The 13,186-nt window shown below is 44.8% G+C and overlaps 1 protein-coding gene across 1 annotated transcript; it reads left to right on the forward strand.

Annotated features, from left to right (window-relative positions):
- Positions 1-1,405: 1,405 nt before the first annotated feature.
- On the forward strand, positions 1,406-10,328 carry aif1l (allograft inflammatory factor 1-like). The gene is made up of 6 exons (XM_068706639.1): positions 1,406-1,546; positions 1,725-1,786; positions 3,431-3,497; positions 6,509-6,550; positions 7,384-7,549; positions 9,889-10,328. Exons 1-6 carry the CDS (start codon positions 1,528-1,530, stop codon positions 9,974-9,976), a joined length of 444 nt encoding a protein of 147 aa, XP_068562740.1. The 5' UTR covers positions 1,406-1,527; the 3' UTR covers positions 9,977-10,328.
- Positions 10,329-13,186: the final 2,858 nt, after the last annotated feature.

Raw genomic sequence — 13,186 nt, forward strand, 5'->3', positions numbered from 1 at the left:
GAAAATGATGTAATTCGTTGGAACGTACACGCTCCTGTTCGCGGTCGATTCGGTCTGTTTGCTTTTCTGCCGAACTGTGCCCGCCCACCGAGACTGGTGGAAGCATTATTGCGCACATTTTATTACCCGCCGACAATCGCATCCGCACCTTTCTCAGACTTTGTACATGCATGGATGTCACGCCGTGCAATCATGGTTGAGAAATGGTTGCGTGGGAGAGACACTGTGAGGACTTGAAATGGTGCAACGTCACGTTACAATGACAATGTCCAAAACATATGAAGTAGCCTACAGTTGTGGGTGAATATTTGCACGTTTTACTCCCTGATTTAAACGTCTTCCAGCCTCTTTCGTCACAAAACGTGATGTAATTCCAAATAATCTATTTACTCGTTTTTTGTCAAAACAACTCCAATGACAAAATGAAATGTGTCATTAATACATTTATGTAATATACGTTTTTATGTTTAATCTTTAATCCTTAATGTGTTTGGAGTAAATGTAATACCCCAGGCTGAACAACACGTGCGTCCTCTTTGTTTACCTTTTTTCTTTTACGTCACCATGCTTCCACTGGTAACCCCGTGTTTAACGTCACATTGCTATGCATTGTGGGTAATTCCCTTGGGCAAAAGAAAAAGTCTGCAGAAATGCGGATTTACCGAAAGGGTTCATAAAGGTCTTAACGCGTCTGCGAGAGAGTCCTCAAACACTCGGTGATTTGACAGTGGGACAGAACCCAAAACCTCGTCCCCAAACCAAGTCCGGGCGCCTTGGAGGTTCTGGTTTTTTGGGGCTATTGTCTGAATAACAGCAGCATTACGTGCAGTCTTCCTCATCCACCACGTGATGGTAAGAGCGAGTAAGAGGCGTCCCAGTTTACTCCGATAGCGTCGTTCATCACTGATGAGGACAGATACTACGTGATACATACTGATACCGGAATGTGGATGCGTCCGCTTTCAAAATAAGAGCTTGGGGGGAAAAAAGCACAAATTAGTTTTGTCCATTGTGGCAACTGCATCTCAACCTGAGGTGTGATTGAAAGGTCTTGCTAAAAGATTATATTGTATATGTATATATGCATATATTTATATATATTATTGTGGAAACCGTAAATCAGCCACAGTGTGCATGAAGCTAATGTGGGATTGAAAGTTCATATATAATATTGCAATATTTATATATGTATATATATTCAACTGTATGGTTATTTATATCTTACAATTACATCCACACTATTCTCAGACTGTTACATATAACACTGCATTGTTCTTGAAACTGTATATTGTTATTAAGATCAATTTAAGACAGGATTTGTGAAGCGGGGGGGGTGAATAGTTTATTTTGAAAAGATTGACCGGATGCTCCTCCTCTAACTGCCTCCGCCTTGACACCGGTACCTAGTGACCCGCTCAGCCCGGTCCCTTAAAGAGAGGAGTATCGCCCCGGCGGACAGTTGCGGTAGCCTTCTGGCTCGAATATTTGTCTTTCTCTGGATCTACACCGCGCGCGCAACATTCCGGGATGCCTTCAAACGTTCAAGGTAACAATACACAACACAGCCCAGGCGGACTGCTTTGTCTCGGGCATCTTCTGCATGTCTCGCAGCGAGCTACAAAGCGTTGGGTCTTTACAACGGAGCATCAGCAGGCCAAGCTAAACCGACGTCGGTGTTAACCAGCTCTCTGTTAACAATAACCTGCTCTTCTCTCTTTGCTCAGGAGGGAAAGCCTTCGGTCTGCTAAAGGAGCAGCAAAGGTCGAAATTGGAAGAAATAAACAAGGTACGCATGCTCTCTCCCTTTTTATTTACCGTTTATCCGCGTGCATCTAACGGGCACCTCACGGGGAATTTGAATCCATGGAGCACGCAGACACACACACACACACACACACACACACACACACACACACACACACACACACACACACTTGACTTGGCATTGGCCTTGTTTTGTGAAGCGTGATTCAAGACAGTGAGGTGCGTCTGTCCCCCCCCCCCCGGTAGATTTGTGAATAATGCATGAATTCCCTGAACGCAACACGCATTTAATGGAAGTCGCCATAGCGATGCGTTTGTATTGATTTGTGTCTCGTGGTGGCACTTGTTGAACGGCTGCATGCTGTCACATAGGATTCTCCTCCTGACCCGGTTCGTGCGTAAAAGAACCCAAACGCATTTGAAGCGTGTGTCGTGTGGCTCCTCTTCCCGGTGCTTCGTGCTCTTTTGTCTCACACCGGGCCTCGCCCTGTCAGATAACTATGAAGTAACGTCAGGTCCAAAGATTAACGACGTGTCCGCGTATATAATCTCCTGTTTCCCTCCTTTTACTTTCGCTCTCGCATGGAAACCAGGTCGCGGCAAGAGGGCAGCCTGGAGCGCCTGTTCTGTGCGCAGACGCAAACCCACTCTTGTTCCTTCATGAGATTTCTGCGTTTTATTTGTTTATTAAATCCCTCATTTGTTCATTAGAGAAACAACCCCTTAATTCCTAAACGGATACATCTAAACAACGCCAGTTGTACTGTCATAAAATCCTGATCATAAAGTCAAATAATCGATTAGTCGACCAAAATTCACTCCAGCTCCTCCAATGTGATGCTTATTTAGTATAGGCCTAATATTATAAAGAATATCTTTGGGACTAAACAAGCCATCAGAAGACATTTTATCCACCAAAACACAAAATAAAAGCTATTTGCTAATCATTTCATAATGATTAGACGTGTTCGCTGCAGCCCTACAGTACAGCACTAGCTGGAGGAGACCTCTGTGTTGTGACCCGTTCAAGTACACTTGCATACATTTAGGATACACTGTGACTGTGAGAGGACATTCCTGCGAGGGTGGGAGTTCCTGTGTGTGTGTGTGTGTGTGTGTGTGTGTGTGTGTGTGTGTGTGTGTGTGTGTGTGTGTGTGTGTGTGTGTGTGTGTGTGTGTGAGAGAGAGATCCAGCAGTGCTGAGTCAGGCGTCCCTGATGAGCATCCAGCTGTGGTGTTTCTCCTCTTCACCCTCTCCTTTTTGAAGCTCCACAAAGGTCAACGCACGCAAGAGGACGACCTGACTCTCTCCCCTCTCCCACACGGCAGATTGCGTCATTATGATTTAATTTGAAAAAGCTCCCTTCAGGCTCCTTTTCCTTTTTTTTACACCCTTGTGGGGTGTTCCACTTAATGAACACAGTGATAAGTAATGTGACTGCAGCGGGAAGAACACAATCGGTTTAATGTACTCCGTGCACTAATTTGGGCTTCTTTCCTCTTTAATTGTGAAACACTGCTGGAGCTTTTTTTTTGGGACGCAAGGTTTAAAAAAAAAATGGGCTCTGATTTGATTTTAGGGGTTTCAGTCAAACTCGTAAAACTTGTTTTGTTTTTTTTCCCCCTGATCACCTTCAGTTTGTTCACCCCTCTTCCTCCTTATCAGGAATACCTGGAAGACCAGAAATACCGGGATGAAGAGGACCTGCCCGAAAAACTGGAAGGGCTCAAAAGTAAGCAAATCCAAATCCATCAGTATCTGTCCGGGTGTGGCTGTCTTCTTTGTGAGGGTGTGTTCCTCTTCTCTGTCTTTTGTCCCTGTATATTTGTTTGTTTGTCATCTGCACACACACACACACACACACACACACACACACACACACACACACACACACACACACACACACACACACACACACACACATGCAGCGTTTTGTGTTTTTCTCTGTGGGAAAGACAGACTGCTGAGATTCCAAAGAGGGTTTGCAAGGCCAAGTCCTCGGAGGGCTTGCAGGAATGTGCCTGGGGGGGGGCGTTCCTCCGCTTGTTGTTTCAATATTCAGAAGAACGCTGGGTAAACTCATGGCTTCTGGGAATAGAATACATTCACTGCTACTAGGAGCTGATTGCGGGAACAAAATGGCACGATTTGCCAAAGACCTCCTCCCCGTGGCTCTGATATGGCACACGTGTGCTCTGGGTGTATGTGGAGTCATTTGTTTTCTGCCGATGTGACTTTTCCAGACGGAATAGCATAAGGCTGTTCACTGGGATAGGGGGCAGGAGAAACGTGCTCCGGTGTCCTACTTCCAGTCTCTGCTCGCTGGAGGAAATGGAGCAGCGATACATAAACAGAGAGGGGACCCGACACCCAGGTCCTCAGAGGATCTCTGTTTTAGTCCATCCTTCTGGTTCCATACTGTCCCGGTGACCCAGAGGTCAGCATCTAACCCAACCAGATCACATCAATGCTGCTGCAGTATTTCTATTATTCAAACTGTTATCTTCTGTCTTTTAATAGTTATTATATGCCAGATGCTTGTCACCATTTGTCAATAAAACAACTATAATAGACTAGTTTATAGTGGATATTAAATGAAACTATATTTAATATAATTACACTGAGACGCAGGGTTTTTATGGTGGATGCGCTCCACCTCATCTGACATACAGAGCGCCAAGTATTACTTTTCTTTTTATGAAATATGATAGTCGGCTTATTAAATTTGCATTCAGGAAATATCGGCAGAACAAGAAAGCCTCCCTTTATTCCCCCAGCTTGGCTTCTAATCACACTGGATAAATACCCGACATCAGCACTTTTAAACAAACAGCATATAGCGTCTCTTTTTAAACCAGCTGTATTGATCAATATTAATATGAGACTTTATTGAGACGTGGCTGTCACTCTCAGCAGGTGATCGATCACATCGTAGATACAGACAGCGCCGCGCACGTCTAGATGAGTGATGATTATGGGGGTTATTATTCTTGGAGTCTTTCTGCCTTTTAACACATCGGTTCTTCTGATGATGTCATGCGTTTGTGTGTGGAAGGGTCGGAATGAGAATTACATAGTTACTCCTGTTGCTGCAGTCGGTGTGAAATCAGTGTCGACGGCGTCGTATCATTTACTTATGTGTTGCCCAAAGTAGCAGCTAGTCATCGTCCATCGCAAATATTTAATCAGGACGGTTGTTTTCATAGTGGAAAAGCCTCCAAAGTGACTGGTAGTCAAACTCGGCATCTTAAATCAAACTGAAATCACTGACTTCTTTATGACGGTCAAAGAGAAGCAGAAAATACTTCATAATCGTGGCCGAAGAGATGTCTGGTTGATAAATCGACGGCTCTGTCACTTTGTCACATCCGCTGCTGAAGGAATGTGGGTCAGGAGGAGACACTGAAGGAGGTTTTGTTCAGCGGAGCCATTTTCTGTGGCTGCAGATGATCAGCAGGCCGCTCTACGACAAGTGGTCCACTCGTGTGTGTGTGTGTGTGTGTGTGTGTGTGTGTGTGTGTGTGTGTGTGTGTGTGTGTGTGTGTGTGTGTGTGTGTGTGTGTGTGTGTGTGTGTGTGTGTGTGTGTGTGTGTGTGTGTGTGTGTGTGTGTGTGGGCCCCCCTTCTCAGAGTTTATAAACAGGGTTAGCATTGTCCTGTCCCGTTCCCCATGGGTTCACACAGTCAACACAGTCCCCTCTCTCTCCCTCCACACACACACACACACACACACACACACACACACAGAGCTTCCAGTGTGGGACAGAAATAGCAAGTGTAATCTGAGCAAAGTGTTCTTCTGGACAAAAGAGTGGTGAAATTTAGGGAGACGCAGGGAAATGTCATGTATTTGGTTTTTCAGAGCGTGAAGCCGCTTCAGCAGCATGTTAACAATGAGCTTTAACACACCAGGACCGTTCTAGTGCTCATCGACCCGAGAAGCCCCCGATCGGATTTTAGTCAGAAATCACCCCCCATCTCTGTAGTCACAGTACACAGACTGATGGGGGATAAGAGCATGGTAGAGTGTAAACGCTCCCAAACCAAGTTATTCCCTTTTTAAGATGACCTGCTGATCTAACAGCTGAAACTGAATACTAAGCAGTTACTTACCAGGAGTTCTAGGTATGGGCTCTGTCCCGAGAGCGTCGGGGATTTTGTCGGCATGTTTTCAGGCTAGAAGGACCAGATGTCATTTGAGGGAACGTCTTCACAGTTTTCAGCCCGAGCGCCTCTGTTGTCCTCCCTGACTGCCGTGTTTTTGAACTTTTTAAGTTCTCCGTTGACCTTCTGACCCTCTCGCTTTAATCCGTCTCAGACGTCAACCTCACTCAGCTGCCCTCCGCCTGCTTTCCTCTGAGACATTCAAAACACACACACACACACACCCGACACACCCGACACACCTGTCATCATCAGCTGTTTGTGTCTGTCCTTTTTTTTTTTGCCAGCTCAGCTGTTAGCGGAGTGTAAGACAGCTCACTGGACAGCGGTTGTTAACACACAGTTTTACTGTCTGCAAGATGCCAGCTGGGGGTTGGTGTTTGTTGAAATGTTGTTCTTGGTGTGTGTGTGTGTGTGTGTGTGTGTGTGTGTGTGTGTGTGTGTGTGTGTGTGTGTGTGTGTGTGTGTGTGTGTGTGTGTGTGTGTGTGTGTGTGTGTGTGTGTGTGTGTGTGTGTGTGTGAGAGAGTGTGTGTGTGAGAGCCGTTTAGTAATGATCTCTTGTGTGTGTTTGTTTTGCAGATAAATATTCCGAGTTTGACCTGAATGACCAAGGAGAGATTGGTGAGTAATGGTTGCACTAAAACACCAACTGTCATCCGGCCCATGAGCAGCGTCGACCCGAGGGAGCAGTAATTAATACCGTGTGTATTGTCTGACCGGTGTGAGCTCAGGGCTTGATCGGGCTCCTGTGTCGTGTTTTGAGTCTCGTCCGTAAAGTGAGACCACACTGTACGCCGGTGGGAAAGCTCTCGGAGCAGATGTGAGGCGGACCGCGGCGTCGGGAGTCCGACCGCAGAGATATAGCGTCTGTCTGCAGGGCCTGAAAGAAGCTGCTGATTGTCCTTCTTATGTCAACCTGTGTGTTGTTTTTAGCCACGTTAGCGGCTAACAAAAAACAGATGGTGACGGCCCAATCTGAAATATCTCAACTACAGAATGGATTACATCGACATTTGGTGCAGATGTCCATGATGTCCAGAGGACGAATGTGGTGATCGCCTACATTTTCATCAAGTGCTTTAGAATAGGACCAGATCTAGGTGGACTAATACCAGATCTGGGTAGAAGAGGACCAGATTTTCAAGGAAATATGGTTAAAAAGGCGTTTTTGGTAGGATCATATTTAGGTGATTTCTTGTAACATTTCGGGATAAAATGCCTGGACTAAAAACTCTTCTTCGAGGGACATGGCAGACTTTATTAGTTATTATGAAGTCAATAAAAATCAGAGCCCGGTGGACAGTATCCAGAGCTGTCTTATAGACTTAAAGACCTTTTCTGCACATGTGTCGGAGGGACCCTTTTTTAAAAAAATGCAGACTTGAATACATAAAAATGATTCGTATTCTCTCAACTAAGCGCGGATCTGCTTTGTCACCTGCGCCTTCTCTCAGATATGATGGGTCTGAAGCGCATGATGGAGAAGCTGGGGGTCCCCAAGACCCACCTGGAGTTGAAAAAGATGATCGTGGAGGTGACGGGCGGCAGCAGCAGCAACACCATCGACTACAGGGACTTTGTCAAGATGATGCTGGGCAAGCGCTCAGCCGTGCTCAAACTGTAAGTAGACGTGTGTGTGTGTGTGTGTGTGTGTGTGTGTGTGTGTGTGTGTGTGTGTGTGTGTGTGTGTGTGTGTGTGTGTGTGTGTGTGTGTGTGTGTGTGTGTGTGTGTGTGTGTGTGTGTGAGAGAGAGAGAGAGAGAGAGAGAGAGAGAGAGAGAGAGAGAGAGAGAGAGTGTGTGTGTGTGAGATGATGATGATTTTACATCCATGCAGAGTGAGTTGTGTCTATAAACCGTCTGCTGGTTCATCGTGCCGTGTCAGCCTTTTTGTCCCATCCTCCAGACATGACTAGCAAGGATGTCACCGCCCACATGCTACATTAGTCGTTATCTCCACGGCAACAGAACCCATTTATGTAAGCCTATCCATAGTCGGCCCATCCTTATCCTGAGCCGGGATCATGTGCTTAGGTAACTGATTATAGGCTGATTAACCACTGACAGTCACGCGGGACCGGCAAAGACACCACATGGGAGTCTGCCAGTGAAATGCTTTTACAATACTTATTATTTCTGTCGGTGGTCCTCCGGTGGATACGTTCCCTGTTGTTCTGGACCGTGTCCGTGTTTGCAGCGTGAGTCAGACTGCAGGAGAACGAGCGCGTCTGCTGCTGCATGTCAGCTCCGCTGGACTAAACTGGCTGGACCCTTTTTTTTATTTTTTATTTTTTTTTAGTAGACAAATCCTCATAATCCCCGAAAAAACACCAAGCAGAGGAAATGCATAACTTTTTCTCCTTTTGTCCTCAACCATTTTTCAAAAAAACGTGTATCCCATAATCCCACACCGGCTATTTATAAAGGACCTCATTATCATCATATGTCCCAATAATGTAACATAGACATATTTGTCCACTTGGTAGCATTCTAGTGAGAAAGTATAACCGAAAAGAGAAGGGAGACATTGGTCTCAGGGTGTAGGTTACCTACATGGAGTATCTTGCTGTTTCTACTGCTCCTCCTCTCTCTCTCTCTCTGATGGCTGCGAAGGTCTACAACGCCTCTCTTGTGCTCTGCTGTTTTTGTCTCTAAAGGGAGGAACGAGGGGAGGGGGTGTGGGGGGGTAGTTGAGGGTACAATGAGCTCTAGAATAGTGTTATTCAAAGCTCTTGGCACAACAACAATTGATGTGGTTACAATCGGAGGAAAATGATTGAGGTCACGCTCCACAAGTCGGGCCCAGTTTGGGGAAAGTTAGAGCAACGCTCAGCCGCTCTAGTGTGTTTCACCCAACATGTTAAACTCCAGATGAGCCTTACAGATTCTACACTTTGTCCCAGCGATCGGTCAACAAGCGGCAACAGTTGTGAGGGATCTTTACTACAAAAATTCCAGATCAGCATATTATGGCAATATGCTGAAATGGAGACGGTCCCAAACGTTCCAGTCCCACAGTGAATGAACGGGACGTTTGCCTTGCCGTCGGATCAGTAGGAGGCGAGCGTTCAGGTGTGATCTGGAGTCGCTGAGTGTAGTGGAGCTTTGCAGAGTTTTCCAAAAAAGGAAATTAAAGACGGGCATTCTGTGCTCTGAATAGCTGCCGTCAGATCGCTCACTCTGCAGTGTACAGTCTGAAACCACTATTCCCCCTCTCTCCCCTTTTGTGGCTTCCTTCGTTCCTTTCCTTTCACTTGCGGCTCAGCCAGCTCATGCCCCGTCTGTAACCGCGGCTCTCTGAATCCTCCAGGAGCCGATTATCCCTCCTCACTCACACATTCCTGCTGGTGTTGTTTCTACTTTTCCTCTTCACCTCCTTCACACTCTATTACAACCTTCTGTCTTCCTAATTTACGTCCACATTTCACTTTCTTTATGCCTCTCTCAGCGTCAAACTACGTCTCCCTGCCTCTTAAATTCATTTATTTTGATAATTGATCCGTCATTAATGTAATCTGTCAAGCAAAAGTTCCCATTTGAAAATTATAACAGGTATTATTTTATTTTCTGCCTTTTTATGGACTAAAGAATGAGTCTATGATGGTGGAAATATTCTGTAGATGAAGTAATAAACTTTAGTTAACACCATTATTTCAATTCTCTCTCTCTCTCTCTCTCTCTCTCTCTCTCTCTCTCTCTCTCTCTCTCTCTCTCTCTCTCTCTACCTCTCTCTCTACCCCTCTCTCTCTACCTCTCTCTACCTCTACCCCTTTCTCTCTCTACCTCCACCTCTCTCTCTCTCTCTCTCTCTACCTCTCTCTCTCTCTCTCTCTCTACCTCTCTCTCTACCCCTCTCTCTCTACCTCTCTCTCTCTACCTCTACCCCTTTCTCTCTCTACCTCCACCTCTCTCTCTCTCTCTACCTCTCTCTCTCTCTCTACCTCTCTCTCTCTCTCCACAGAGTCTTGGTCTTCGAGGACAAAGCCAACGGCGCTGCCTGTAAACCAGACGGACCCCCTCCAAAGCGGGACATTTCTAGCCTGCCCTAGCCGTCGACGTGGGCCTCCGGTGGAGTGTTGTGTTAGTGTGGGACCAGTGATTTGGTGATTTGAGGATGTCATTTTGTGGCGTATATACGGTGTGTGCAAGCTGTTTGTCAATTTGGAAGTCTGAGCCCACAACCCACTAAATGATGTTTGACTGGGAATCTTATCATTCATCTTTTTTTCCCCCTTTTTAATTGAAATGTAGCATTAGTAGTTGTACTCGTGATCTGGTTGATAAATGACCTTTTTGTTGTAAGTGTTTCATGGATATATTTTAAGGGAAGACTCCAGACTACAGAGGTTGCTTTTCCTTCCTCGTTTCTTTTTTTTTTTTTTTGGGGGGGGGGGGGGGGGGGGGGGTTGTTGAAGCGAGAGTAGGATGCTTTTGGAAGAAGCACAAGGAAAAGAAGCAGCTTTCCCAACACATTTTTGCACTGTCCTCCGTGGTCTTGGATGAAGTCCTGTCTGGCTGATCTCGGGTCAGCGTGTCGCTTTTAGATCAGGTGTCAGAGATTACAGGCCCGGCTCCCCCTTTTTTTGGGGTCAAAGTCATCCGCCCCTCGGAGCTGAAAAACTGATCTGGAATCAGTAGGTAATCCAGGCCACTTTTGTGATCTAATAATATTTTTGTAGATGACTGTACTGCTATGCGTTTTTTTTTTTTTTTTTTTTTTAATATTCCTCTCTCGGCTAGTGTGAGCGAATAAGAGATCATGTTGACCATGGGGCGTTCAGGTTCAGTGTGCGGCTCGAACCGCAAACCTGTTTTCTTCTGTTGTTTTTCGATCTGTAAGGTGAAGCACATGTTCATTCTGGAGGGAGTGTGATTTTAAACGGGCAGACAAGAGTAACAAATGTACATAATATACTCCAACACAGTACAATCATATTCTTTCCAAGTGCCTCAACATGCAGATGCTGTAGAACTTCAACACACCGATTGACAAAAGGAGGGAGTACACACACACACACACACACACACACACACACACACACACACACACACACACACACGTGTGAACAATGTTCTGTGTTGAGACAGTTTTGATGACGTTTGTTGAATTATATTGATATGGTGTTTCCACAACATTCTGAGTTTCTCAAATGTTGAATTTTTTTGAAATGTTGAATTTTTTTCCCTTTTTATTAACATTATCATTTGTTTTGTGTTGGTTTATGTCACAGCGAGCGTTTAACACACGCGTGTTATTAGTTTCTAACCATCCCTCTCTGTTGACCTGCGTTCATCGTTCTGTGAATTCTGTTATCTGTGCCTCACTGTCGCTGTAACTCACGCTACTTACTGTGAATCTGGTACTCGTTAGTGTTTTCGATCCACCTAACGTGTTTTTTAAACTATTCTTTGTTTTCAGTCCGATGGGTGTATTACATCTTTTAATGTTGTTGACATGCACATTGTTTGCAGACACCAAAGGAATTAAAATTATTCTTACACTGGCCTGTTAAGTTTTGAACTGTTCATTGCTGTAATGGAGATCTCTTTCAACCTCTTCAACTCCGTTTTACTTTGAGTGAAAAACCAGTTCAATACGTATAAGAATAGTGTTTATCTGCAGTATTATTTTTTTGGGTGGGGTGGCCTTCCACAGGTTTAGGGAAGAATCCAGGTGTTGTAAAAAGACACACATTGCAACACGTGTTTGGCTTTCAGTGCTGATACATGTAAAGGTGAACACCTGGACTTTTATCAGTTATGTTTTTGGGGTAAATCTCATTCTCAGTTTTCATGATTATCTCCCAGTTCGTTCCCAGGAAGAGAGAAATCGTGTGTGAATCTTTGGCTGACAACGGTTCGCTTCCGTTTCGTTCCGTATCCTTTCCTCGTTCACTTTTCCTTGTTTGCTCCGTGTGCGTGCAGCTGCATCCCGAGCAATAACATGTTTTCAATAAAAAGGTCAATAGCTGCTCCTCTAGTGCACACAGTCACTTGTTTGGTTTTGTTTAATTGTCTGTATATAAAGGCCGTCTATCGTCCATGTCGTTGGGAGAGCAGGTGAGTAGTGTATGCATACTTTAATAAGCACGTTAACGGGAGGATTCAGCAGGATTGTTCTACGCACCTCTGTAATATCCCTCCCTTCCCTCTCTGGTTTGATCTCTATGTCCTCAGTCAGTCTGCTTCAGGCATGTGTTCAGCAGATTTTAGCATTTTCACATAATTTGTTCTCGTCACGTTTTAATTTACCTTGATTAATTGTTGTCGAGTCAAGTATTCTAAAGGTGTCATTCTGTATTGATGGTTAATTAATGGTCCACGGCTGACATTGAAATAATGAACGCAACGCTGCAGTGCATCTGCTGCCATCTACTGGTCAGTCTACGTCATGACATGAGAGAGACGTTTGGTGATAGACGCTCTTTAAACTGGAGGTTTAACGATCATCATCAACACATAATGCAGTAGCAACTGTCAAGTGTAATCGAGGCCCATTGTAGAATGCATATTTGCATGCGTCCAAGCAAATTGTTAAGTATTAACATAAAGCACTACATTACAGCTAAAGTACTACACACTGAGTTACACACAAAAACTTTGGTTTGTACTTTTGTTAAAGAAAATTAGGCTATACATTTACACTTTTTACACTTGCAAATAAGAATTTTGTTTATTATGAAGATTTGTTCAAGTGGAGTTGTCTTTTTTTTTTGATAAGTTGTATACAATGTCTTGAATGACCCACATGAACTGTAACACCCCATTTAACTTGGACCTACTTCCTTAAACTAAATTACATTACATTACGGCCATTTAGCAGACGCTTTTATCCAAAGCGACTTACAATTCAGTATCTATCTACACACCGTAGACGCAGCTACGGGAGCAATTTTGGGATTAAGTGTCTTGCTCAAGGACACATTGACATGAGACTAGTAGAGCAGGAGCCTGGAATCGAACCACCGACCCTCTGCTCTCCACTTAGCCACGGTCACCCCATAAATAAAACATTATTTTATTTTTTTTACAGTGACATGTAGCAGAGCCCATATACAGTCACGTTAAATAAATAGCCCCTGGTTCACTGTCAAAGAGCACCTCTTCTTCTCCTCTCATTCACAAGGACGGCTGACCAGAATCGCGATTGACAAATTGCGCCTGTAGGATTGACGAGTTACCACAAGATGTCGCTGCTGAGGAGACTTTGGGTGATATCGCATCTGTAGGTTTCTGATCAGCCGTTTACTGGCCCTCAC

Source organism: Cebidichthys violaceus, unplaced genomic scaffold, assembly GCF_023349555.1.
Source record: "Cebidichthys violaceus isolate CVI_PGR_0920_01 unplaced genomic scaffold, fCebVio1.0.p SCAF_12, whole genome shotgun sequence".
NCBI classification, from domain to species: Eukaryota; Metazoa; Chordata; class Actinopteri; order Perciformes; family Stichaeidae; genus Cebidichthys; species Cebidichthys violaceus.